This window comes from Carya illinoinensis, chromosome 7, assembly GCF_018687715.1.
Source record: "Carya illinoinensis cultivar Pawnee chromosome 7, C.illinoinensisPawnee_v1, whole genome shotgun sequence".
Lineage (NCBI taxonomy): Eukaryota > Viridiplantae > Streptophyta > Magnoliopsida > Fagales > Juglandaceae > Carya > Carya illinoinensis.
Window position 1 is genome coordinate 39,633,886 of NC_056758.1, and position 27,193 is coordinate 39,661,078.

Sequence of the window (27,193 nt, forward strand, 5' to 3'; positions counted from 1 at the left end):
TATGTATGATCAGAAGAGAAATAGGTATGATGCATGCTATGAATATCTCTTAAAAGATAGACCAGAGTCAATAAAAATAGAGATAGATTTTTTAAATACTTTTACATAAACTTGAGATTCTTAGCCTCATGTTTGAGACGCTCATTCTCTTCATACAATATCATGTCATTCTTATCCATGAGAACCGGCAAGCGGAATGAAGAATCTAATAAAGATTTCAACTGTTTATTCTTCTGCCGAATGATTCCTTCCCTTGTGTGAGACTCTTGAACAATCCGTTGAAGTACAACAATTTGTTCTTTGAGCTTTCAATTTCGTGATTTTTGGCTTGTAGCCGCTGAGAAAAAGTAACAATAGAGGAAGAGTAGCGAGTCTCAAGACTCACTAAGTCATAAATAGCATCAGAATCTGACTTATTAGTCAGATTATTATTTTCTTGCTGCAACATGGTACCAATGGTAGCTGCAAAAAGAACAGGAGGTTGAGATGCAGAATGCCTCATGGATGGATCTAGAGAAATGTTAGAAGAATGAACCATTGAGAAAATAATAGAAGGCTTAAAACGAGAATGTTGAAGAAATGCAGATGAGTTATAGAGATGAGAAGAAAACTTGATGCGGATTGGATGAACTTTAGGACTGATTTTATAGAGATAGCATAAAGAATAAGACAAGCTATCATCCAAGTCAAAGAGCAATATATATATTTTTTTGATCGGTGAAAATGACATTTTTAGAAACTCGAAACCTTCAATCTCGTTTGTCAACAACATCAGGCAATTTTTTCAAATCTCCAGCCGCACTTGTCGGGTCACGGACGGATGAAATTTATTTATTTATTTTAACTATCTACAGTGTCTACTAACGCACCGTTTTATTCAGGTCTATTTACTTGCTGTCGATTCTTTTTAATGATGCCAAAAGGGGGAGAAGTTTTAGACTAGAATATTAACGTTATTTAAATTGCTAAACTTGTTATATATGCTTGGAATTATATTTATACTTTTACTTGAAAAACTAATGCATATTTTCAGGGGGAGCTTAAGTATTAATACAGGTTTCAAGTTCTATTAAATATTTGTCATCATCAAAAAGGGGGAGATTGTTGAACCCAAGGTTTCAAGTTTCATGTGATTATAAATCTACACATGGATTTTGATGATAACAAATGAATTCAAAGAATAAAGGAGTTTCAAGCTCAAGTTGTTCACCCAATGGAATTAAGCACATCAAAGAACTAAACATGAGCAAGAAGGAAACAAGTTCGCATTAAAGTCATAGAGTAATATTGTAAATCTCTTAAAATTCGAAATTAGGATTAATTCTCAAAATTAATATTTTATCATAAAGCATTAAAATACATTTTCCACATGTGCATGAATATTTTTGAAAATTAAATTTGAAAATTTTAAAAGATGATTGATTGTCATTTTTTGCATGTGCATGCCTTGATTAAAGGGTTGAATTTTGAAAATATTAAAGATGATTGATTGTCATCTTTCACATGTGCATGTTTTATTTGAATATTTTCAAAAGTGATTGATGATTTTTTAGACTTATACAAAAGGTAGATGATTTTGTTTGAAAAATTTGAAAAGTAAAGTGTGCTCATTTTGTGATATACAAAAAGTAAAAGATTAGGTTTGAATTTTTTGAAAAGGAAAGTGTGCTCATTTTGTCATATGCCAAAAGTAAAAGATTTGATTTGATCTTTTAAAAAGTGAATGATGCTATCTTTGACATGTGAATCTTTTTAAATTTGAATATGAAGTCTCATATGCCTATAAATAGATCATTTGAGAGCTTCACATTCACAACACCAAGAGCATACAACATTCATTCAAAACTTTCATTCTCTCTTCTCTAAGCATTGAGCATTAATCCTTGTTCATTTTGAGAGATATAGTTTGCGCTGTATTGTTCTTATTTCACTCATTGAGGAGTGTTTTCTGATAACCTACCCACTATCAGCTTTTGTATCAGAAAAAGGATGTGTATAACCCTTGTGCGTGTAGAAAGTATTCTACACGGGGAATAGTTGAATCACCATGTGTAAGGTGATTGCAAGTGTAGAGGGTGTTCTATACGGATCCTTTGTAGCGGTGTTGTTCAAAGGTGTAATAGATTTTTATCTCCATCTGAAAGAGGTTGAATAGTGAATTTGGAAATTGTCAAGGGGTAGCTTGAGGCGAGGACGTAGGCAGTGGGGCCAAACCTCGTTAACATACTGAGTTTGCTTCTCTCTTACCCTTACTCTTTATATTTATTGTTATTTCATATTTTGTTTATATTTTATATTATATATTTGATTTATAATTGTTATTTTTTTTAATACAACTCAATTCACCACCCCTCTTGTGTTAGTCATCTGGGCAACAAAGATGCTTTGATTATGTTATTTTGAATATGTGAAATGATCTAAAACTATTCAGTACTCTGTTTTGATACAATGTGTCATCTAAAAACCTTAGCATGAATTTCTGATTCTGTATTTGAATATAATCTGGTTCCGATATTGTTTCTGTTATGTTTCCGTTAAGGCCTTGCCACGAGTATAATAGTGGTATATGGCCCCATTATGAGTATAATAGTGGCATACGGTCCTGCCATGGGTATAATGGTGGTTTATTACCCTACCACGGGGGTTAAATACGGTACACGGACCAGCCATATATATAATAGTGGCATACGATTCCGCCAAGGGTATAATGGAGATTTATAGTCCTACGACTCCTATCACAGAGGGTTAAATATGGTATACGACTCAGCCACAGGTAAAAATGATTTATGAAAGTTTTGCTATGATATTTGTTAACATGTTTTAATTCTGCATTCTAAAAGCAAATGTTCTAATTCTGTATTTTGAAAATAAATGTTTTATTCTTCATTCTAAACTCTGTAAATGCCTATATTTACATACTAGTAAATGTTCTTTACTTACTGAGTTGTTAATAAATTTCTCCTTATCTCTACAATATTTTTCAAACAATTTAAATATTTCAACTAAGGATCAAAATTATGAAGCATAAATGAGATGATTTAAGCATAGTAGATTAAGCATAGAAGATTTCTATGAGTATTGATGAATTTTATTAAGCAATTTTGTTGTGTTTTGATGACTTGGTATTTTGGGAGGATTATATTGAGATAATTAGTTTGAAACAATATGTTTTATATGGAATTAAGAATTTGGAGTCTATAAATATATTGTTAAAATGTGAATTTAAGTGACAGAAAATAACTCTTTAACCCCTTTGAGACTGAAGCATTATATAAAATGAATCTATTCTCCTAATAATCATTTTTATCATAAATAAATGGTTATAAATACTGAATTTTTTTATAATAACTTTTATATAATCAATTTGTAATTAAAATATTTTTATACATACATGCTTTATGGATTTATATTTTTAAAATAGAAATAATAATTTCATCGAGATGGATCCAATAATTATTTATTTATTTATTATTTAGTAATTAAGAAAATATTTTTTAATGATATTATAATTTTTTTTAAAAGTAATTAAAAATGTAAAAAAAAATTAATCTTATCGGGAGCCCTAAATGAGTGTAGCACGTCTCTTTTTAAAAATACTTTATAATTTGCATGATCTACAAGTAATTATTGAATTTGCATAATTAGGTTATTATTAACTACTACTGACGTTGTTCATCTGTCCGACGTTATTACCTAGCTAGCTAGGGAATTGAGGAACAAAATGTCGGGTGATTTAGATTTAAAAATAATATGAAATAATTTTAGATGAGTTAAATAAATATTATTATTATTTTAAAATTTAGAATATTATAATTATTTATTATATTGTATATAAAAAAAATTTAAAATAATTATAATAATAAAATAAAATAAATAAAAAATATTTAAAAATAATTTATTTCTATAGCTCACCTCTCTCCGTCATTGTTCATTGTCAATCTAATCAGACTAGGACCCCTAGTCCCATCATTACAGTGCATATTCACTACCATTAAGTGCCTTAATCACAACTCTCTCTCACTCATGGTGTGTTGGAGGAATGAGAATTGTCAAGTACATAAAAAAATTAAAAAAAAAATTATATAAATTAAATTTATAAATTGATTTAATTTCATATAATTCGTTAGATTTATTTTATAATAAAAATAATTTTATAATTTAACATATCGTATTAAGTTACATTAATTTATAAATTTAATTTTATATAATTTTTTTTAACTAAAATATTTTCCTACTAAAATACACTTTCAAGTTTCAACGAAAGCATCTTTTTGTCGCATCAAGTGCACAGATTATCAAACAGATCTATCCAATCTCGGAGCCTTCTACAGCCACAGCTAGGGCTCCGCTAGAATTTGAAGTTTTTTTTTTTGTTTTTTTTTCACGTTATTTTTTAATCCTTTTTAATATTTTAACAAAAATAAAAAAATAAATCATAATAATATTAAAAAAATTATTAATTATTAAAAAAAAAAACCACTGGGAGCGGTTGTGAATTGGGAAAGTAATCAATATCATAAATTAAACTTATTTTATTATTTTATATTTCGTGTTTTTATCATTTATATTGTATGACTTAATATTAATTAGAAATGAAATTTTAGATATTAGAAATATTGTCAATATATTTATCATGAGTACGTATATGAGTGTGAGCTTGCATATATAAAATGAAATGCAATAAATTCCAAATAAATATTTCTATCTTCAACTTAAAATTTGTGGTCAACCAAGCATAGACCTGTTGCTTTTCAAAAATAAAATTTCAAATGAAAGTTTCACATCACACGGCCTCCACTCGATCCGCGGCCTTTGATTCTAGAAGATCTCTCTAGCAATCAAGCTATCTCCATGTTGGGTCGAAGTACAGAGGAGGGCCGGACATATGCAAAATATTGAACTTTTTTCTGTAGCATCTGGCTCCATCAAGAGTCAAGACCAGTAAACTCGGTTCTCCCGAAATGCAGTTACATGTCCATATAAGACTAGAAAAAGATGTGTCGTCGTACATGCAATGCAATTTTATATTATATTATATTATATATAATTTGAGGAAAAAACTTATAATATTGTTATATATTTCGTAAGGACAAAATAAACCTAATAAATGGAATTTCAACTCTTTGGGAGGACATGACCCTAAGCAAGTATCGTACTGAATTTGGCAACGCATCTGGCTATCTTTTAGCTTTTAAGAGCGGATGACAATTTGCAAGTCTTTTTAATTTCTCTATGAACCGAGAGAGAGAGAGAGAGAGAGAAGGGATAACGTACGATAAAGACAAAAGGGCACAGCTTCAAGTTGAAATGTCCCTTGTGTTTTGTGAGTGTCTATGATAGGTGGCAGACAAAAGCACAACACAAGTTGACATTTAAATTGACACGTCGGCCGGTGGAAGCTGAGGTGTCCCCACTCTGGTCCTTAAAGTGGGGATTGGAGATAACTCGCCTTGTTAAAACCAAGCATGCTGTTGGGTCTAGCAACTCTTTTTCTGGGGAACCCACCTAACAATAGCTATCTTTTTAAAAACACAGAGAGATCGAGTTTAACGTTTTACATGCGTCTAAAGATATGGGTTTGAGTGTTAAGATCATCATCATCATCACTACCCCCTTTACCAAATGTAATGGTATCTAATTAACCATTTCCCTCGTGGAGATTCCAATGAAATATGCGCATTGCATATGGTTTTAACGAGTTTGAAGTTTGGATTAACTTCAATATGAAAAACCTAACCGTTCTATCAACTCCAATTATTATTTCCCCTCTAAAAGTTATGTTCTGTTATTGAGGATAAGATTCTGAATCATCCAAAAGCATTGTTATTGATCATGAATGCTTACGATGAGGATCACAACCTGATTTGCCTAAGAAATTAAGTTGAGCCCAAAAATCCTTTGAGCAGTAATAGTTTAGCTGGGCTTGAATTGTGCGGCTAAAGATCTAGTTGACTTGGGTATGGGCTCAAACCCAACCTCAAGAATAAGATTTTTTATGGCAAATTACCTCTGGGCCGGGCTAATAAAGTCGACGAGCCCATCCCACTGCCAAAAATAGAAGCTAAATAATCGAACAATTATAGCAACGACTCAAATGTATTAATTTATTAAACTGGCGCCCCGCGAACACAGACCATTTATTTTGAGTTTCTCCAACAGGACCAGTCGGAACTGGACCCAATCCAAACCCCATATCACTCCGTTTTGGACCCTAAGAAGTGGTTCTTTCCACAGAGCAACCAATATAAAACAAAAGGGCAATGGGAAAGGGAAAAAAAAAAAAATCAATGCTAGAAACTAATCGGGTAACGTTTCTCCTGTCCATTTCAGTAGGTATTGGAGCAGATACTGTAAAATCTGTTAGGTGGGGGACTAAGTTGCAATACCTGCTGCGAGTCTTGCCTTTAGGTCTTTCCTTATGATTTTGCCTGATGGAGCTTTAGGAATTGAGTCTGTGAAGAAAACTCGGTTGATTCTCTTGTAGTACACAACCTGCACAAATAATAAATAAAACTATGCTAGCAGTCTGTAACATTCCAACTCAATATTATAAGAAAATCCGTAGGTCTAATAATTGATTATTCCTCAATCAAGATTTTCGTCAAGAAACAAGCAGCTGCATTGCTATTTTTAATATTAAATCTTATTACATTTATAGGTATGAAAGATAATATTATAAAATTAAAAGAATATATATCTCAAATTTCTCCTAATCAAAATGAAGATACTGCATGGATCAAATGCCGTGAAGAAAATATTACAAAATTGTAGTACTAGAGTAACGTCTCATCTCCTCCAAGAAATGTTCTCGTTGAAAAGACCGTAAAGGAATCTAGAAAAGGTATGCTTGTACCACGTGTCTTTTTTTTAATAACAGTGTTATGATAATGTTTCAGGTTCACCTAATTTTTCTGCTTAGAGAGGGTTGGGTAGTGATTGGCTAGCAACTTATTCCCAACTTACAGATCATTTTTAATATAATAATAATTTTTTATTATATTTGAATACATCAAATCAAAGTAAAAGTCTAAATTAAATTTAAAATAATATTATTTTATAATTGTATACAAATTATTTTTGTCAGTAAATTTATCATTTTCAATAAGATTTTCCAGTTAAAAGCACTTTAAATGAGTTTTGTAAAACTCATTTTTGTGTAAAATTTGAATAAAAATAGCTTAAACTTACTTCCAACCGATCATGTATTTGGAAATGTATTTTTCATTTTGATACAGTGTTTAGCTACATGTAGCATGAGCTGTGCACAAATGTAAAAATATTTTATTTATTTATTCTCTTTTCATATAGTTTCTTGCCTACACTAATTTCTCTCTCTTTATACTTTTTCTCAAACAAATTATTAAATAATATAACGTTTAAATGATATGAAAAAAAAATAGATAAGCTGATATATGATTCATTATAAAAATCAATATGTAAGATAGAAAAAATAAATTTTAATAATGTATTTTAAAGAATAAAATAAATGAATTATTGAGAGTGCTCTAAGGTTTCGGATGAAACTAATACCGTTACTCTTTTTTAAAATCTCAAGAGAAGATTATAAATCAAACTGGAAAAACTTATCATTTTCTATTAAAAAGTTTTAATATTTAATTTTTTTTTTAAATTTCATAATATTATTAAAAATACTTTTTTAATCACTAAGTTTTTTTTTATTTAAAAAAAAAAAAAAACTATTCTAGACACTGTTTTGAGATCCGAATTCCGGTCTAAAGCACTTCTGAAAAAAAAAAAAAAAAAAAAAATACCTGTTTAGAAATATATTGCTTGATGTCATCCTCGTTGAGTTTGGAGCCATTGTTTGACTTTACAACAAATGCTACAGGAACCTCACCTGCATCCTCATCTTTCAAGCTGATCAAATCAAAGCAGACAAAAAGGATATTATATAATTAATGGGACGTGTATATATAAGGGATAAATCTACAATGTGGCCCCAAGTCTACCGCCAATGACCACTCTTTAAATTAATTTTTTTTAAATTTTTTTTAATTTAACAATTAAAAAGATAATTTTTAATGTAATAAATAGTTTTTTTATTTTTTAAAAATATTTAAATATACTAAAAAAATATAAATAAAAAAAGAACATAAAAATTTGAAAAATACATTTATACTAAAGACGGTGCTACAGGCACTGTTGGTGGCTCCTGCTGGAAGTCACCGCTAGGTAAAAATAAAATTTTGTAATTTTATTTATTTTTTAAATTATTTTTTAATATTTTTAAATATTTTAAAAAAATATAACAAATTTATAATAATATTAAAAAAATTCTTAATCATTAAAGAAAAAAAATAAAAAAGGGCGATGCCACTATGCCGCCCAGCGATTACCGCTGGGGTGCCGCCCTTTGTAAATTTTTTTTTCTTTTTTGTTTCTTTTTTCATTTCACATTTTTTTTATATATTTAAACATTTTTAAAAAATATAAAAAAAATATCAATATACTTAAAATCATTTCCTTAATCACTAAGTAAAAAAAAAAATATTTAAAAAAAAAAATTTGTGACCAGCGGTCACTTTGAGGGGGCAAATAGAAGGGGTATACAAGCATTTCCCAAAAAAAAAATAAAAGGAAGCGGTAAGCTCAGGATCCCAGCATTTTCCTTATACTAAACGACATACTCAGCTATCATTGCTGTGCGGCTGTGCGCAGCCTAGCACTACTCATAATATAAGAACCTAACATTCAACTAAGCAACTAACTGATCACTTAAATAACCTCGATCGTGATTGTTATAATAATATATACAGCAGAAATGGCAGTGTGAGTAATTAAGAAAGCTTACGGGACAACGGCGGCATCGGAGATGTTAGGATGGGCGATCAGCATTGCTTCGAGCTCGGCGGGGGCCACTGGGAACCCTTTGTACTTTATCAATTCCTTCAATCTGTCAACAATGAAAAGTTCATCGTCGTCGTCGATATACCCGATGTCGCCGGTGTGCAACCATCCATCTTTGTCTATGGTCTCCTTTGTAGCCTCTATGTCATTTAGATAACCTGGCCATAATTTTTATAGTTCGATTACTGATCATCACATTTTTTTCATAATTTAAAATTTTATAAAGCAATAACCGATCGACCAAAATAAAAGAATTAAAATACATGACTATATAATATGTACGGAATTTTATCCTTCCTTTTAATTTTAGGCCACAGAGAGTGATAAAGGTCCCACTGAGCTAATATCATGTTCAAGAAATTATATATCCTCCAACCTAATTCTATCCTTAAAAAATATTATCTCAATTGTCCCGTAAAAAATAAAATAGCAAGGAATAAATAATATTAATAATATAATATAAATAATTAAATTTATTTATTTATAATTAAATATTTAAGATAAATAATAATTTTAAATAATCTAATACGACGTGGCATTTGAAGGAAACCAGTGATACAATGAGAGCCGCAATCATGTGAGTCATTGGAGGAAGGAAAAGTGAAAACTGACGTGTCCCGGAGGAGCAACAATAGGATCCGACGGGACATCCACCTTAGACTTTACCGATAAAAAAACAGAAATTAATAATGCGGAGTTGGTCGACTCACGCCCACCATCACCCATTCTTGAACGACACCGATAACTTGTAAACCTTAATATAACTAACACTTTAACTTTCTCGTTTGATAACTCACACGTTAAGCAACCTTATTTTAAATAAAATAAATACTTAACTCTAAAATAATAATTATATCCAATATAGAATTAGTCAGTCCCAAGATTTCTAAGCCCATTAGTCCTAATTTTATATACTTAAATGCTAATCTTAATTTTATATACTTAAGTGCATACACGACCTTAAATATATTATAGGTACGTTTACCAAATCTATTACTCGAGATATAATTATAAAGTAGGTAAGTTTTGTACTACCATTTCAAACAAAAAAAAAAAAAAATCTACCAATATTAAAAGATATATATTTTTTTTATACACATCTCAAATTTACCTAATATTTTTAAAAAGAATATACGAGATTTAAATAACTTAAAATTACAAATATTATTTATTAATCCCGAATGCCAAATAAAAATATATTATTATATATTAATCGATGTTATCTTTGTCCGCATATTTAATAACGTGACATATCGAGCAGGCACTGAAACTTAATTTTTTTAATTAATATCCGATGATCATAGCATTTTCACTTTTTCAGTGATTCTATAAATTAATTAGTTTTTTTAAAGAAAAAGACGTATAATAGAGCATATGAACTGAAAATTATAATAACTAAAAATAATAAAATTCAAAACTATAGAACATTAATTAACTTTTATTAAATAATAATACCTTTCATGATCTGGCTACCTCTGATGCAAATCTCTCCGGCTTTGTTACGGGGAAGCGAAGCACCGGTTTCTAGATCAACGATCTTCATCTCAGCGTTTCTTACGACGGTCCCACACGCCCCAGATTTTATGGGGAATGGTAGCTTTGCAAATGCCAGGCACATCGATAGCGCTCCTCCCTCAGTCATGCCATAACCCTGTACTCAAATAATTCGTCACATGATTATAACGTACGGCCATTTTATATTTCTTAGTGCACTCTCAATAAATTTTTTATCTTATCCTTTAAAATACATCATCAAATCTCAGTTTTTTTATTTTATATATTGATTTTTACAATACATCATACATCAACTTATCTATTTTTTCTTCATATCATTTTAATATTATACTTTTTAATATTTTATAAGAGAAAAAATACAATAAAAGAAATCAATTTTAAAGAAAAAGTACAAAAAAAGATAGAAAACAATTAAAATATGTTTACATTTGTGTACAGTTGCTTCTACATCTAGAGGCAACACTGTACACAAATGTAAAATAGAAAAAATATAAAGCATCCATTGGATGCATGTTTTAGACCATTTTTCTTTATATTTTACATAAAAATGGATTTTACAAAACCCATTGTGAGTGCTCTTAGCTACCATTCACCAGCATCCTTTTTTTGTTTTTTTTTATTTAATAATTTGTGTATGGTATAACAGATTTCTTCATATATTTTTCTGTCGAATATATAGAGATGTCACTTGCATTTATTTAATGCTACGATAGGTACACAGCTCAGCTCATATACATATATATTAAATAATGTCCCCTCTCCAGACCAAATCAAAACCAAACAAGTCACGATCTACATCCCGATTTGTAGTTGGCGTCCAAAATAAAGATATATGATCTGGTGGTATATCCCTGTTTCGTGGTGGCCTGGGAATTCAAACAACATCATCTAATATTACAAGAACGCGCGGAGGAAAGTAATGATTATAGAATTAAGTTGAGTGATATATATAGTTTTAGATAGTATAAATTTTGTACGCTTTTTTTAAAAAAAAAAAAAAAAGATGAGATCTAAAACTATAAATATTATTACTTGAATCTCATAATTATTTATTTTTTTTGAAAAAAAATTATGGGTCAGCTTGTACATTCTAAAATTATAAATATTATTTCACTAGAATTGAAAGCATTTTCATTAATTTTCTAGGCAGATAATATAATATTCAATTGGAATTAAAACCTCTTAAGGTTTCTTAGGAATCCTATCCGTGAATTCTATTCAATTCTAGTCATTGTTTTTATATTCACAATATCAAAACCATTTAATTCTAATTTTTGTGTATATATACTGCTTAATTAATATTTCTATGAAATTAAGAAAATCTATATAACGTCAAAGTACAGCATGAACAGGATCAACGACAAACCAAATAACTACCAGTCTACCTGTCCAAGTTGGGCGTTAGGCAGCTTTGTTCTAACCGCATCCTCTAACTCCTTCCCCAAGGGTGATGCTCCTGAGATCACCATTCGAATCGACGACATGTCGTACCTATGTACATCGGGGTTCTTCATGATCGCTGAGACAACTGGTGGAACGAACGGCGCGATCGTGACCTTGTATTTCTGAACAAGCTCCAACAGTTTTAGAGGCTCGAACTTCTGCATTATCAGAATCGTCGCTCCTGCTCTCATACCGCAAAGAAAAACAGCGTTGAGCGCATATATATGGAACAACGGCAACACGCACAGTATCACATCTTCACTGTGAAAGTACAGGTTTGGGTTTTCGCCGTCGACTTGTTGTGACACGCTAGTGACCAACGCCTCGTGCGTCAACATGGCCCCTTTTGGAAGACCCGTCGTCCCTGACGAAAAAGGGAGCGCCACTACATCGTCCGAGTTGACCTTCACGGCCGGTATATCGTTCTCGTTGGCTTCGATCAGTTCGGAGAAGTGCAAGAAGCCCTCCGGAGGAGAGTCAATGCACACGACCTTCCCGTCGTTTTCTTTTGCGAACTCTTTCACCTTGTTTACGTATGCAGCTTGAGTAATAAAGAGTTTAGAGTTTGACGCCCGTGCTTGCTTTGCTATCTCAGCTGGCGTGTAAAAAGGGTTAGCGGTCGTGATCACTGCGCCGATGTGGGATGCGCCGAGGAACACAAACATGAATTCGGGACAGTTTTGGAGTAAAAGCATGATTACGTCTCCGTGTTTGATGCCCTGCTTGTGGAGGCCAGAAGCGACCCTACGTGAGGCGAGCTCCACCTCAGCGTAAGTGTATGTGACATTGTTAGCGCCATTGATGAGACACGGACGGTCACTGAACTGGGATAGGCGTTCGAAACAGTAAGTGTGGACTGGGAGATGTTTTGGGATGTAAATATCGGACAGTTTCGACCGAAAAATAAATTCTTGAGGCTCTCGGTTGGAGTCCATCGGTGTTGGCTTTAGGGAAAGGGAGGGGAAGAAAAAGATAAAGGATTCCGGGAAGACAAAGGGAAGGTGAAGATTTGGTTTGAGCTCTGTTTGTGGTGGGGGGTCTTTCTCTGGATCGTTGCGACTTCTTGTTGAGAGCTATAGAGTGCGTTTATACTATCAAAAGTTCAATGTGACTCACTTTTCTTAAATATAAAATAATTATTCACTTTTTTTTAAATATAAAATAATCATGTTGATCAATTATATTAATAAAATCTGTAAAAAAAAATCCAAAATATATTTAATGGATGAAGACCCTCTCTGTAGCAAATCTAACGGTACTCCTAATCTCTTGCCTTCTTGAGATCGTGGACCTGGCCAAGAACGAGCTTGTGATATAATTTAAGTTAAGTTAACTATTTATTGAATTTTTTTTTTTTTTAAAAGATAATAAATTGAATAAAAAATATGATAGAATTAAAATAATATCATAATATTATTTTTATTTTGATATTTGAGAAAATTGAATTATTTTTATTTTTTATTTAAAAATTTGAAAAAATTATAATAATTAATTTAAAAAAATTGTAATGATTAGTTTGTAATTGTTTGTATTTAGTTTTTGAAAATAAAATTAGATAGGATGATATGAGATGAAAACTTTTTCCAAACATTTCCTTAGAGCATCTACATCCGGTTCCTCATTTTCATCCCTATAATTTAACTCAAAATCACATTTCCTCAAATTTATCTCTAAATTTTATTCATCTTCTAAAAACCTCTTATATGTCATTCTCCATTCTTATCTCTATTCTATTAAATAATATTTCTCTATTCTTTTTTTTTATTTTTTTTATTCCATTTACAATCTTAACTACTAACTCTTTTGTCTTATTATCTTTTTTTCAAATATCATTTTCTACTAAATATTTATATGATTTTGACTATCCAATACAGTATTTTTTTTCAAACCGAAATTTGTATTATAAAAATAATAATTTTTTATTTTTAGTTAGTGTATTTTCTAACGTGATAGGACATTTTTTTTATTTCGTACTCTTTATCAATTTCGGTAATGGGGATCCGTAGTAATGTATTGATGATAAAATTTTTTGTCATTTTTTTAACGGTAATATTTTTTGTCTTTTTTTCAACGGTAACATTTTTTGGATTTTCTCCAACAGTGACTTTTTTTGTCTTCTCTCAAATGGTAACATTTTTTGTCTTATATGTAACGGTAACTTTTTCCTCTATAAATACGCATATTATTAGTATTCATATCCTCTTAGATGCATGTTAAGTAACATTTGGATTATGTCTGTGTTGAGGGAAAAATGAGTTAATTGGCATATTCTTGTGAAAACCTGTGTAAAATAGTGTTGTAACAAGTATTGAAGTGAAAAGGCTTGAAGTGTGCTCGTCATTGGTCAAAACAAAAGTATTCGCTTGACTCTCGCTCAACAGGGCGCTTGAGCGAACTCAGGCAAATTTGAACGCTCGACACTCACTCAACATGACGCTCGAGTGAATTTAGACAGAGTTGAACGCTCGACCATCGCTCAACACTGAGCTCGATTGAACTAAGGCATATTAGAACGCTCGATACTCGATCGACACTGAGTTAGAGCGAAATAAGACAAAATATGTCGCTCGACTTTTGCTCGACACAATGTTCCATATCACTTAATGTGAGAGTATTTTCAAAGGACAACAAATTGAAAAACCCATTGAGCAAGTGCTAGAAACTCCACTTGCTAATTATATTCCCAATAGGAGTTGGAAAGCCCAAAAACTAATTTTTCAAACGCAAGTTCTTAGTAACAAACAAGAGAAAGAGAGAAAATGACAAAAGCCTACAGAATACAAGGAAGAGGATGGAACCCCTTTTCCTTTCCAGTACCAACTAAGAAAACTACAGCATAATACAGAACTGAAACATCGCACATTTAATGGCAACTAAGAACCAAACCACCCATTTTTAAACAACTAACTATAATCTAAGAGTTACCATAAGCACCATGGCCAATAAACAAAATATCCAGTGAATTGCACCCAACTAAACCAACTTTTCTTTAGATTGATGCAGGAAGTAGTTGGCCAAAAATCGAAAAATACATGCTTGTTTGGTAGATTTAAAGGAAATATAAATATTGAAGATGACAAATCTAAGAATTAACAGCTTAATTAAAGAATATCATAAATAATATTGAGAAAAAAATCACAATAGATGTGAATTGAAACATAATTTGTAATGTTGAGTCAAACAAAGTTTGGGGATTAACCAACAAGAGTCAGAAGTCTTACATTCCTCCTAATCAGGCATATAAATTACAAAACTTACTAGTGCAGACCATGGCTCCATTTCATTGAGAGTGGGTCCTTAAATAAGGCTCTCCCTGACATAATCAATGTCAAGTTAATAAATAATCCATCTTCAACATTATATACAACCAAAAACCACATCAATACTAAATTTGCTAGCAAAGAAAATTGACAATGAAGAATCTGGAATTACTAGAATTTGGACCCGCACTATAACACCCAACACAGCCAAAAACTGTAAAAGAACTCAAAATCCATTCCGTAACCACAAATTCCACCAAATTCTCCTCAAAACCAAAACCCCAACAGACTAGGAAGTTCAAAAAGCCACATTCGAGAGCCTCTTTTTCTCTTCTCACTCAATGAATGGATCAATAGAGAAAAATGGTAAAACATGAGAGACAAATTAAAAAAATAAAATCCGTGAGAAAACATCTCTACTTTCTCGGCAGCCAAACAGTCTCAGTGAAGATGCAATCCCCTTTCAAATTCGTACCCAAAGAGAGAGCCAACGTAGAGAGAGCGAGTTGTAGGGAAAGATTTCTCACAGAGTTGAGGGCAGAGAGAAATATCGAAGGAGACCGAAAGGATTAAAAAAAAAATGTGAAGAGAGAAAGTAATGATGAAAATTTTCACTTACAGGAATTACCGATGGAGACCTACAATCTATGGTGGAGCGTTGCGAGAGAAGGGCCAACAGTTTACCCTAGCAAGAGATAAGAAGACGCGGGATGAAAGGGTTTTTCGCTAGAGCTTTAGAGCGATGAGGATGTACAGTAGTTTCCCATATATGGGGAACTTCTATACAAACCATAAAACATTTTCGCAAAATGGGGATTGGGATGTGGATGTATTTTTGGCCAAAACCCTAAAATATTCCCTAAAATATAGGGATAAATGTAATATATAGAACCGGATAAGAATGCTCTTAATCATTAGCAAATTAAAATCTTGGACTGTGCAAGAAAATAATGAAGTTTCAATTGATTCAAGCTCAATATACCACATATTTTGGAAAACCTAATTGAAGGGGATAAAAATATCAGCCAAGATATATCAGGCTAGTTCATCAAAGCGCCATAATCAAGGGACAAGTGGACAAATGAAAAGAAAAATAAAGGTTTTAATGTCGTGTTTTGTATGCTCTAGGGTCGGGTCCCTCGATTGATCTGGACCTTCACTCAATCTGTTGACGGCGCGCTGATGCTGGCGTTGCTGCTCGGTTTGGACGAGGTTATGTAAGCCCCCGTCTGGTCCGATGTGGGTATACAGAATCCATGCATATGACCATGGAGGTGAACAACATATAAATGTAAGAAAAATAGAGAGAGATAGATACATGGATTTATGTGGTTCGGTACTAAGATTACGTCCACGAGGGTTTGGGGATGAGAGAATCCACTATATAATATTTATTTGCAGTACCTCAGTATCTCTCATCCTCACTGTACGATAGATTTACAGATCACTTTACCGTTTAGACGTTATCACTAGACGCAGGGTCTGGAGGTTGAAGAAAACATCTTGTGAAGCCTTTCAGAAGTCTAACCAAGAATACCTCGAAGTTCCCCCGTCAATCCCAGAAGAAGTCCCTGATCCCCCTGCTCAGAAGTCCCTTCTAGTCGTATGTGTCTTCCATTTTATCTCTTCCTTTCTCATTATTTATGTCACATCAACTCACCTCACGTCTTTTCACTCGTCCCCTGCCTTCCTGACATTACTTTCTCCCATCCCTTTCCATTTCCCGTACTCCCTCATTTCTATATATTTCGTACTCTAGTGAAGCCCCTATGGTGGGCTTTAGCTTTGAGGGCCCTCATGGGCATAGGAAAAAAATTACCCCTAACAGAGGGTATTAGAGATAAAAAAAAAATTAAAAAATGAGAGGAAAACAAATCAGGCACACAAAAGGAGACATAAAGTTGTCTTTTCTCACCACTCCAAAGGACCAAAATAGAGAGGGATCAAATCAGATGAATAAGGGACTTTCAAACTAATGTGCAACGATTTTACAAGAACACAAAAGTCATCTTTAACCTCAATATGAGAGCTTCAAGATATTATCTTCTCCATGCAAAAGGGATCTTCGACTTTCATTATACAGAGAGAAACGAGAGATCATGAGAGAGTGTAAAATATTCATATTGTAGTAGATTTGCCTTTCAAGTGACTTGTGGACGTAGGCGCATTGTCAAACCACATAAATTTGTTTGTCTTCCTCTCTATTTACATTTCCAATATTATTTTTCTATCTTATGTTATGAATATACATACGGGCATTGTATAACGTCTCCGTACTGTCATAGTGGGCTTCAGATCGTTTCATCAAGACGTAAACCACATAAGTGGGACAGTAATAACTTTTTCTCCCTTTTCGATTTGTTGTGCAATTTTTTACATCAACACTAAGTGTTATCCCAAGTTTGGCATGAATGATTAACTTTAATTTGAAGCAGGAATTCAATATTACTTGAGTTGGTTAGTTACGCATAAGGGACAAAAATTCCTTGAATCCTCTCCTACATAGTTCTCTTTTTGTTATCTCCAATTTCTACTCGAAGGTGTGTGGAGTGGACTTGTTGGTTGGATTTTGAATGGTTGGTGACATGGTGTTTGGTGGCCACTAGCAAATCTCACTCCTCGAGATAAGATCATACATAGCTTGGAAAACAATATGTTACTGACGAGTGCTTCTAACTTTAATGAATATGATATGAGCTCCAAATGGAGGCATCGAAATTATGTAATCTTTGGTTGGATTCAGGCCCACGATCACACTGGCCAGCAGTTCTAACCAAAAACTTTACAAATTATACCACTATTCTAGTGACATTGTTCATTAATTTTTTTTGTAAAAATAATAAATGATTCAAAAATTATAAAAGGTGTCACATTTTTTAAAATAAAATGAAAATAAGATAGTAACGAAGTTTGTAGCATTACTTGATATTCGAGTAGGAATTCTATTGACAATACTGATCTTTACATCGATTCATTTCTCCAAGATCGAGTACTTACTGCAGCCTGCAGTTCTTTTTTTCTTTTTATTTTTTTGTTGGTCTAGTAGTAGCTTGCAAGTGGGCCTATTAATACACGATCCACTTGAATTATCAGTGTAGTCAACCCAGGATTAGAAGCTAAAATTGAGCAACAACTCTTAAATACATGTTGTACGTGTGAGGCTGCAGGTCTTCAATCAGTATTTCTGAACGACCAAGTCCACACCAGGGTTGGTTGATAACGAAGTGAACAGCCGAACTGGGCCAGTACAAAAGAGGAGCCCAACCCTTTACCAAAAATAAATGCTAAAATAATCAAAACAAACAATAATTTAAACGACTCATCTTCAAAATATTAAACTCGCCTCATGAACATTGAACACAAATCGTTTTCTTTTAATTCTTAAAGTCTTTTTATTCGGTTGTCCATAACATTAACATCATATATCTACGTAAACAAATGTTCCTCCCACAGAGCAACAGATATATATTACAGATTAGGCATTAAAAAAATCAACATTGTAAAAATATAATTGGCTTTCATATTTCATTTCTCTCCCGTCCCCTCCAAACCCTGTATTTATTTTCTACTTGGGGCCGGGTGCTAATTTGCGGCGACTCTCGCCCGCAAGTCTTTCCTTAAGATTTTGCCCGATGGAGCTTTAGGAATTGCATCTGTGAAGAAAACCCGGTAGATTCTCTTATAAAATACAACCTGCACATATACGACACGACACCACAGTCAACTTGAGAAAATAAATATAATTAATTAGCTAGGAAATTAAAATTAAGTCTTATACACCAAGTTTTTCGATGATCAACATGAAGTTAGGTATCAGCGACAATATAATTGGAAAATTAGTTCAGAGTTAGGTGCCATTGTCACCTAGAAATGCACTTGGTTGCACGTTTGTAATTAACATAAATTGGAGGTCGCTGGGTGGCTTGCTTCTGTCACGTTGGAAATTTTAGATCGATCTGCTAAATATATAATAAAGCATGTGCATGCTATAGGTTCACCTAATCATTTGACGTGGTCAGCTAGCTTTGCATTCTGCCTAAAACAAGTGTACGACGGCCGAATGACCAAAAGGGCAATGTTAAATATATTTTTGTTAGAATAAAGGTGAGCCCATGGATAAAAGCCATCAAGGGTGGCTATCGATTGATTTTTTTTTTTTTTTTTTTGATAATTTAAGAAATATTTTTTAATGATGTTGTGAATTTTTTTTAATATTTAAGAATATAAAAAAATGAATTAAAAAAAAAAAAAAAACACAACCTTATCGGTAAAATCTCTCGTGCTAGCACGATTCTTTTTGTTATAGATTTTGTCGTCCTCGTAAATTCTTTAAGTTAATATGGTTAAGCTTTTTGCTACGTGAAAGGTCTTGAGAATAGATCACGACTGAGATCTTGAGCAATAATAAAAATAAAGAGATCGAGAAAGGAGAGAAAAAAGTACATGATCCATCACATACCTGTCTTGAGATATACTGCTTGATGTCATCCTCACTGATTTTGGAACCATTTGACCTCACAACAAATGCGACAGGAAGCTCCCCTGCAGCCTCGTCTTTCATGCTGTTCAAACAGAATTCGAGGATGAGCTTGTATAACCAGACATTCAACAAAGTCAAGCAGTTACTGACCAATTAGCTAGCCTAATTAATTACACAAGTGAAACACTGCATGCCAGAGCGAGCGTACGTAGGAAAACTTACGGGACAACAGCGGCATCGGCGATGTTAGGATGGGCGATCAGCATTGCTTCCAGCTCGGCGGGGGCTACTTGGAACCCTTTGTACTTGATCAATTCCTTCAATCTGTCAACAATAAAGAGTTCGTCATCACCGTCGATGTATCCAATATCGCCGGTGTACAACCATCCGTCTTTGTCTATGGTCCTCTCCGTAGCCTCCGGGTCATTAAGATAACCTGACCAAAATTTTAATGGTTCAGTTATTAACATGCTTTTCCCCATTAAAAAAACAAAAAATGTAAAGCAAATTGTGTCCAATAAAGATTAGGCCAAAGAAAAAACCATTCTTTTAACTCTCCATGAAATTGTTAACCAAACTTTGAGATTATCCTGATTTCTTATAAGTGCCTAGCTTATTCTAAAAATATGTTGTTTTATGAGCAGTTATTTACAAGTATTTCGAGAGTAAGGACACTTAGCATTTTTGACTTATAATCAATTAAAATTGATACTTAAATAAATAATTTTAATTATATAACATATTGTAATAAAGTGAAATTACTGCCACGACGTAATTTGTATTTCGCTAAAGATTTTCTGGCAAGTGGGAAGCCATTATGTGAAAACCAATTAACCAAGGTGGAAATGAATTCCTATTTCATTCGAAATAGAAATCGGAAGCTGCCAATGAAAAAAGTATCATTTGGTGTAAGTGGGTGGCCGGTTCCCCGCATGATGAAGACAATGCGCGCAATGATCAATCAGCATCATCGACATCCAGGTGTAGTAATTTCGAGTAATGTTACATATAGTAATTTTTGTATACTCTTTATGTGCACACTCCATTGATATAATTGATTTGATCAATTTTTTTTTAATATACAACCAATCATATCAGTGGAGTGCATGAAATAGTACGTAAAAATGACTATATATAAAATTTTTATTTATATAAGGCTGGTAGGTGAGGAAATTAATGTATTATACCTTTCATGATCTGGCTACCTCTGATGCAAATCTCTCCGGCTTGATTTCGGGGAAGCGAAGCACCAGTCTCGGGGTCAACTATCTTCATCTCGGCATTTCTTACGACGGTCCCACAAGCCCCAGATTTAATCTCGAAGGGTTCCTTAGCAAATGCCAGACACATTGCAAGAACTGGTCCAGCCTCTGTCATCCCATAGCCCTGCATTAACAAGTTTGGTGGACAAATACACACCATTATTTCTTAGGTGGCCCAAATTGACCAGGACCATTTCTGTATTTTATTTATGTCTAATATATATATATATATATATATATATAATACAACAGATATCTTAATTGTTATGTGGAACGCAGGCCGGTTTTTTGGGTAAGAAAAAAATAGGCCTGATCACATTAATGGCGTGATCTCTTCTTCAATACCTTAAAATAATTAGCAACGTCGCGCGCAACCGTTATTGGTGTGGATCAAATAGTACCACAAGCTACTCGTATTTTTTTTTCTTCAGTCTTTTTACAGGTAAGATGGAAAACTGACTAGCTTTATTTCCCTTTATGCAGCTTTTTTCACACCAAAAGCAATACTAATATTAACGCACGGAGGAAAATGAGTGCATGATTAATTAAACTCCTTCGTTGACTAGATGATCTCATTTATATAATTAAATTATAAATAAAATCAATTTAGTGGCCATGATTATGTAGTAAGGACTAGTAGTAGTAATTATAAGGGGTAAATTATGAATTTAACTACCTGTCCAAGTTTGGCATTAGGAAGCTTTAGTCTGACTGCATCCTCTAGCTCCTTCCCCATCGGTGCAGCTCCTGACATCACTGTTCGGATCGACGAGACGTCGTAGTTATGGAGGTCGGGACTCTTAGCTATCGCCAAGACAATCGGTGGAACAAAAGGTGCCACCGTAATCTTGTATTTCTGAACCAACTCCAGCAATTTTACAATCTCGAACTTTTGCATAATTAGAATTGCCGCTCCAACACGAAGTCCGCAGAGGAAAACTGAATTTAACGAATAGATATGGAACAGCGGCAATACGCACAGTATCACGTCCTCGCTATGAAAGTACAAGTTGGGGTTTTCACCGTCGACCTGTTGTGCCACGCTCGTGACCAATCCCTTGTGCGTTAACATAACCCCTTTGGGAAGCCCTGTTGTCCCTGACGAATAAGGAAGCGCCACGACATCGTTAGAGTTGATTTTCACGGCCGGAATATCTTTCTCGTCGGCCTGTGTCAACTCGGAGAAATGCAACACGCCCTCCGGTGGAGAGTCAATGCACACGATCTTCACGTCGTTTTCTTTTGCGAAGTCTTTCACCTTTTCAACATACGCAGCTTGAGTAATAAGGAGTTTAGAGTTTGATGCCTGTGCTTGTTTTGCAATCTCAGCTGGCGTGTAAAATGGGTTAGCAGTCGTTACCACTGCGCCCATGTACGAGGCACCGAGGAATGCGAACATGAATTCGGGACAGTTTTGGAGCAAAATCATGATCACGTCTCCCTGTTTGATACCCAGCTTGTCGAGGCCGGAAGCAACTTTACGTGATGTGAGCTCCACCTCTCCGTAAGTGTACGTGACACCGTTGGCTCCATTGATAATACAAGGACGGTCTTTGAACTGCGATATGTTCTCGAAGCAGTAAGTATGAAGTGGGAGGTGTTTGGGGATGTAAATATCAGGGAGCTTTGACCGGAAAATGAATTCTTGGTGGTCTTGTTGGGGCTCCATCGGTGTTTGGCTTTTGAGAAAGGGAGATCAGAGGTTTTCCAGGGAGGGAAAGAGAAGGTAAAGATTTGGTTCGAGCTCAATTTTCTTGTGGGGTGGGTGTTTCCCTGGTTGGTTTGAGTTTGGATTGGGAGGTAATATACTGCAGGTAGGTGATGGCAGGGGGAGATGATGTCAAGGGGTAGAACAGTAAGAACGAGGTCCCAAACGTAGGATTGGTACTTAAACTAACAGCACAGTCGAAAAATGTCTCTGAAAGACCCATGTGAGGTTTGACACGTAGCTATCCTTAATGCTGGTCAAAGTTTCATGGCTGATTTTGCAGTTTGGCTGGCCATGGAATTAAAAATGGGTATTCCTTGCGATTGGTTGTGCATTGTCATACGTAACACCATATTGCGAGGGTAATCTAATCTTCATTGATTGCGACTTTCAGGGTTGGTGAGGGATATTTATGGGAATTGGGGTGGTGGGAGAGAATTTTGGATTATAGAAATATACAAGACAGGAAGAGGTCAGGGAATTTGACTGGAAGCCGAAAACACGTAAGATTTTGCACCTAACGCAAGAGGATCGAAGAGGGAGGGGGGCACTCTGGCAGGCAGGTCGTGTGCAGTGGACGCACCCACAACATTCACCTACTACAGTCTACATACAACTACCGCGCGAGGAGTGCTATACTCGCTTTCACGCGGCTTTCTGCGATGGAGCCTCGAGTCTCGACTGCCGACTCGTTGACATCATTCTCCACCAACTCTCTTTTTTGTTTTGTTATCGGCTTGGCCGCTTAGCCTCCCAAATACGGCCAGATATGGGTTTACCAATTTGATTCTGATCAGCAAATAGATCATAAGCATTCATTCGAGCTGAGAATAAAGTAGAGAGATATTATAATATGAGTGCAATATAATATCTATCTTTACAAGTGAAATTGTAGAATTGTCACGAAAAAATAGAAGATTTGCTTTAAGTTGGGCAAGGAAATTCCTCTTCAAACCTGCATTAAAGTGTCGCTTGTTCACGTGATTTTTAGAAAATCATTTATATAATCCTAAAATACGTAAGTTTTACTAATTATATTCCAAAAAGGGCTTTGCTAGATACAGTCGGAAAATACAGTCGGCGTGCAGTCGGCTGTACGGAATGAATAAAAAAAAATTATAAAAAAATTATTTTATATTCAGGAGGACCTACATGAATAAAAAAAGAGAAATACTTTTTGCAGTCGACAGATGCAGTCGGCGTGCAGTCAGCTGTAAAAAAAAAATTAATACGAGATCTACATGAAAAAAAATTATTTTTATAACTTTTTATAATTCATGTAGGTCCCCTTGAATATAAAAAAAAAATTTATAATTATTTTTTATTCATTCTGTATAGCCGACTGCACGCCGACTGCATCTGGTGACTCTATGTAACAAAGCTCATAAAAAAAAGTTATAAAAATAATTTTTTTTTCATATAGGTCCCGTATTAATTCACTTTTTCTCCACGACTGCACGCCGACTGTATTTCCCGACTGTAAAAAATATTTCTCTTCCAAAAAGGAAATATGTGACTTTAGTGAAAAGAATTTAGCTTTTTTTACTTAAAAGCAATGCTGAAAAATTATCCTCTTAGAATCGTATATTAATATAATATTACTATTTTTTCAACGATTTAGAATGCCCACAATAATAACGTCGGCATTCCTCCGTATTTCTTTCTTCATCAGTGACGTTGATGTTGATTTTGATAAGTCTGCCGTCTGGCGCCAGCGGCCAAGCATAAATTTGAAATTTATTTATTTTTATTATTTTTTATAAATATTATTTTATTATTTTTAATTATTAAAAATATATATAATTTTTTTAATAATCATTTTTTTAATAATTAAATAAAAAATAAATTAACAAAATTAAAATAAGATTTGAACATAAATTTATGTGGTAAGTGCTGGCCGGCTATTGGCTAACACCATCCCACAAGAAAAGGCCGACCTGGATTGGCAATAAGTGCAGACTGCGATACTTGAAGAAAACAGCAAGTTAGAGTGAAAACCGACCCCTTCAGCGCGATTTTTGGGCAGAATCGCCGCCGACTGATGAGAGGGAAAACGGTGGACCGACCGACCGTAACCGGTCGATGGGGAGGAGAACAACCGGCCGTATCGACTACGGCAGTTCTCTGGCGGTTTACGGTTGGTTCTCGGTTCCCCTCCGACGGCGTCGTTCGTCTGAGAGAGTAGAGAGAGAGAGAGTTGCAGAGGAGAGAGAGAGGGTTAGAAACGCAGAAACGGAAGGAGAAAGAAAGAAGACGATGGGTTATATCTAAACGGCGACGTCTGGTTTAATACCAGACGACGCCGTTCTAATTTTTTTACTCACCTTATAGACAAAACGACGCCGTTTGGTTTAATAACAAACGGCGTCGTTTAATTTGTGTGTAAAACACAAACCTAAAAGTAAAACGATGCCGTTCTACTTAAACTTAAGTGGAACGGCGTCGTTTCATATTGATAAAATTAAAAAAAAAAAAAAAAAAAAAAAAAAAGGAATATTACATCGGCCGGTTCAGCGGTTTGAGCCAGCCTCAAACTGTGACCAAACCGACGATAGGCGGTTTTGCTAAAACGTTGCCGCCCGCCGACCGGTTCCTTGGCGGTTTCGGCCGGTTCCGACCTCCGACGGCCGGTCTGAGTCGGTCACGGCCGGTTTCCCGATTTTTTGTACACCCCTACAGCAAGTTGTGAATCCCAACTATTTGAACTGTGAATTAGTCCTGTCTTTTCAATAAGAAAAAATCTATTTGTAAAGATAATTATGCATTAATATATATATTAATTTAATATAATTAGTTAAAAAATAAATTTTATTAAAAATAATATTAATTTAAATTTTAAATATAAAAGAATCAGTATTAATATGTAAATTAGTACGCAATTTTAATTATATATAACAAAATTCTTTCAACAATAATTGATCAAAAATCCTACTTGGAATCTTTTGGAATTTAACAAAGCATAATGTTTCTATGCCGGCAGGGTGGTATGGCTCGCATGTACTGTTCGGTAAATTTTTTTTTTTTTTAATTTAATGATTGAGAAGATAATTTTAAATATATTAATATTTTTTTATTTTTAAATTATTTAAATATATTACAAATTTTTTAAAAAAAAATTGAACTGGATGGCACAATAACCCCATTTTTTTTAATAACCAAACTGATATATATCACATGTTATATTAATTTTATATTATAAGATTAATATATTTTTAATAATAATAACATTACAATATTATATTAATTAACAATTTAGTATATAATATATATAATATTATATAAAAAATTATAAATATATATTAATTCGACTCGATTTAAACTAATTTTTAAAATATGAAAATCGGTACTGCACCAAACCACTTACAAACTGGACTGAACCCATCGAATCCATTGATCTAGTTCGGTTTAATCGATTTTTTGAAAATTTTTTTTACACCCTTATTCCCACCAAACTCAAACCAACTAAATTAGTAAAAAAATTATATATACAAGTCTCAATGCACAAATTTTATACAAGTCTTTTTTTATAAAAATGTGGATTCTATTATGGAAAAAATGTGAAAAACTCACTTTATTTTTAGGAGTCTACATTTTTATAAAAGGCTTGTCCATTTGAAATTGATACTTAATATTATATTAATAATTCTTCACAACAGTTTAAAGAGAGAGAAAAAAAAGGAACAAAAATTATTATTAGAGAAATACTACATATAATCATAGAGTGTATAAACGGCACGCAATCACTTTAAAAAAGAGTGTAATTTATGATTAAAAAATTAATTTTTTTTTACATAATATTTATATAATCACGACTACAAATATTATTACTCTTATTATTATTTGCATACTACGAAAAAGGATTATTAAAACGCTGGAAGTTGTCATCCTAAACACTCGTGTCATGGCTGTCGATGATGCGGAAGGAAATGGAGGAGATATGTATCTGATATGGTTTCATCATTCATCCGGAACCCAATTTCCACCAGCTGGCTAAAAAGTTAGCCAAGCCACCAAAAGATACGAAGAATCACTTTCAGCTTCCAACGTTGTAGGACCGGATGTAAACAAGACCACTGCGAGGACAAAGCACGAGACGGGTCCTAATAACCAAAAAAGTTGTTTATTTATTTATTTTCTCATACTCTTAAATATTTTTTTTAAATTACAATATTATTAAAAAAATACTTTATTAATCACTAAGTAAAATAATAATAATTATCAGGACCCAATCGTGACTCAACCGTAAGTGAAAATAGCATTTATGTGTAAATAAATAAATAAAATTATAGTCATCATCTTCACATCAATATGTGTATGTTTAAATTAAAAAATCAAAATGATAAAGCACATGTTGATGTATGGTTTTTTCTAAATTAAACCCATACAAAAAACTATTTGACTCCAATTAAAATAAGACTTAGAGCTCATTTAGATACTTAGAACATTTTAGAATATATCTTTGAATAGTTGTGAAATAGTTTAAGTTATGATATTTTATTATGTTATTGAATAAAAATATTATACAGTTTACAAATTGTTTGAATATAATTTTTATTTTAAAATTTGAAAAAAATGTATTATGTTTTGTGCTTTTTTTAGAAGTTTAAGAAAGTTGTAATAATTAAATAAAAAATTTAAAAATTTAAAATTTAAAATA

At 33.2% G+C, this 27,193-nt stretch overlaps 2 protein-coding genes across 2 annotated transcripts; both read right to left on the reverse strand.

The window, feature by feature from the left end:
* Nucleotides 1–6,077: 6,077 nt before the first annotated feature.
* LOC122317179 (4-coumarate--CoA ligase 2-like) lies at nt 6,078–12,920 on the reverse strand. The gene is made up of 5 exons (XM_043134135.1): nt 11,769–12,920; nt 10,324–10,519; nt 8,813–9,026; nt 7,773–7,878; nt 6,078–6,492 (listed from the first exon to the last, which is right to left on the reverse strand). The coding sequence occupies exons 1-5, from the start codon at nt 12,759–12,761 to the stop codon at nt 6,373–6,375; spliced, it is 1,629 nt and encodes a 542-aa protein (XP_042990069.1). The 5' UTR covers nt 12,762–12,920; the 3' UTR covers nt 6,078–6,372.
* Nucleotides 12,921–18,433: 5,513 nt separating this feature from the next.
* LOC122316692 (4-coumarate:CoA ligase 1-like) lies at nt 18,434–22,679 on the reverse strand. Its single transcript, XM_043133415.1, has 5 exons — nt 21,505–22,679; nt 20,754–20,952; nt 19,789–20,002; nt 19,546–19,648; nt 18,434–18,779 (listed from the first exon to the last, which is right to left on the reverse strand). Exons 1-5 carry the CDS (start codon nt 22,495–22,497, stop codon nt 18,669–18,671), a joined length of 1,620 nt encoding a protein of 539 aa, XP_042989349.1. The 5' UTR covers nt 22,498–22,679; the 3' UTR covers nt 18,434–18,668.
* Between the last annotated feature and the right edge of the window lie 4,514 nt (nt 22,680–27,193).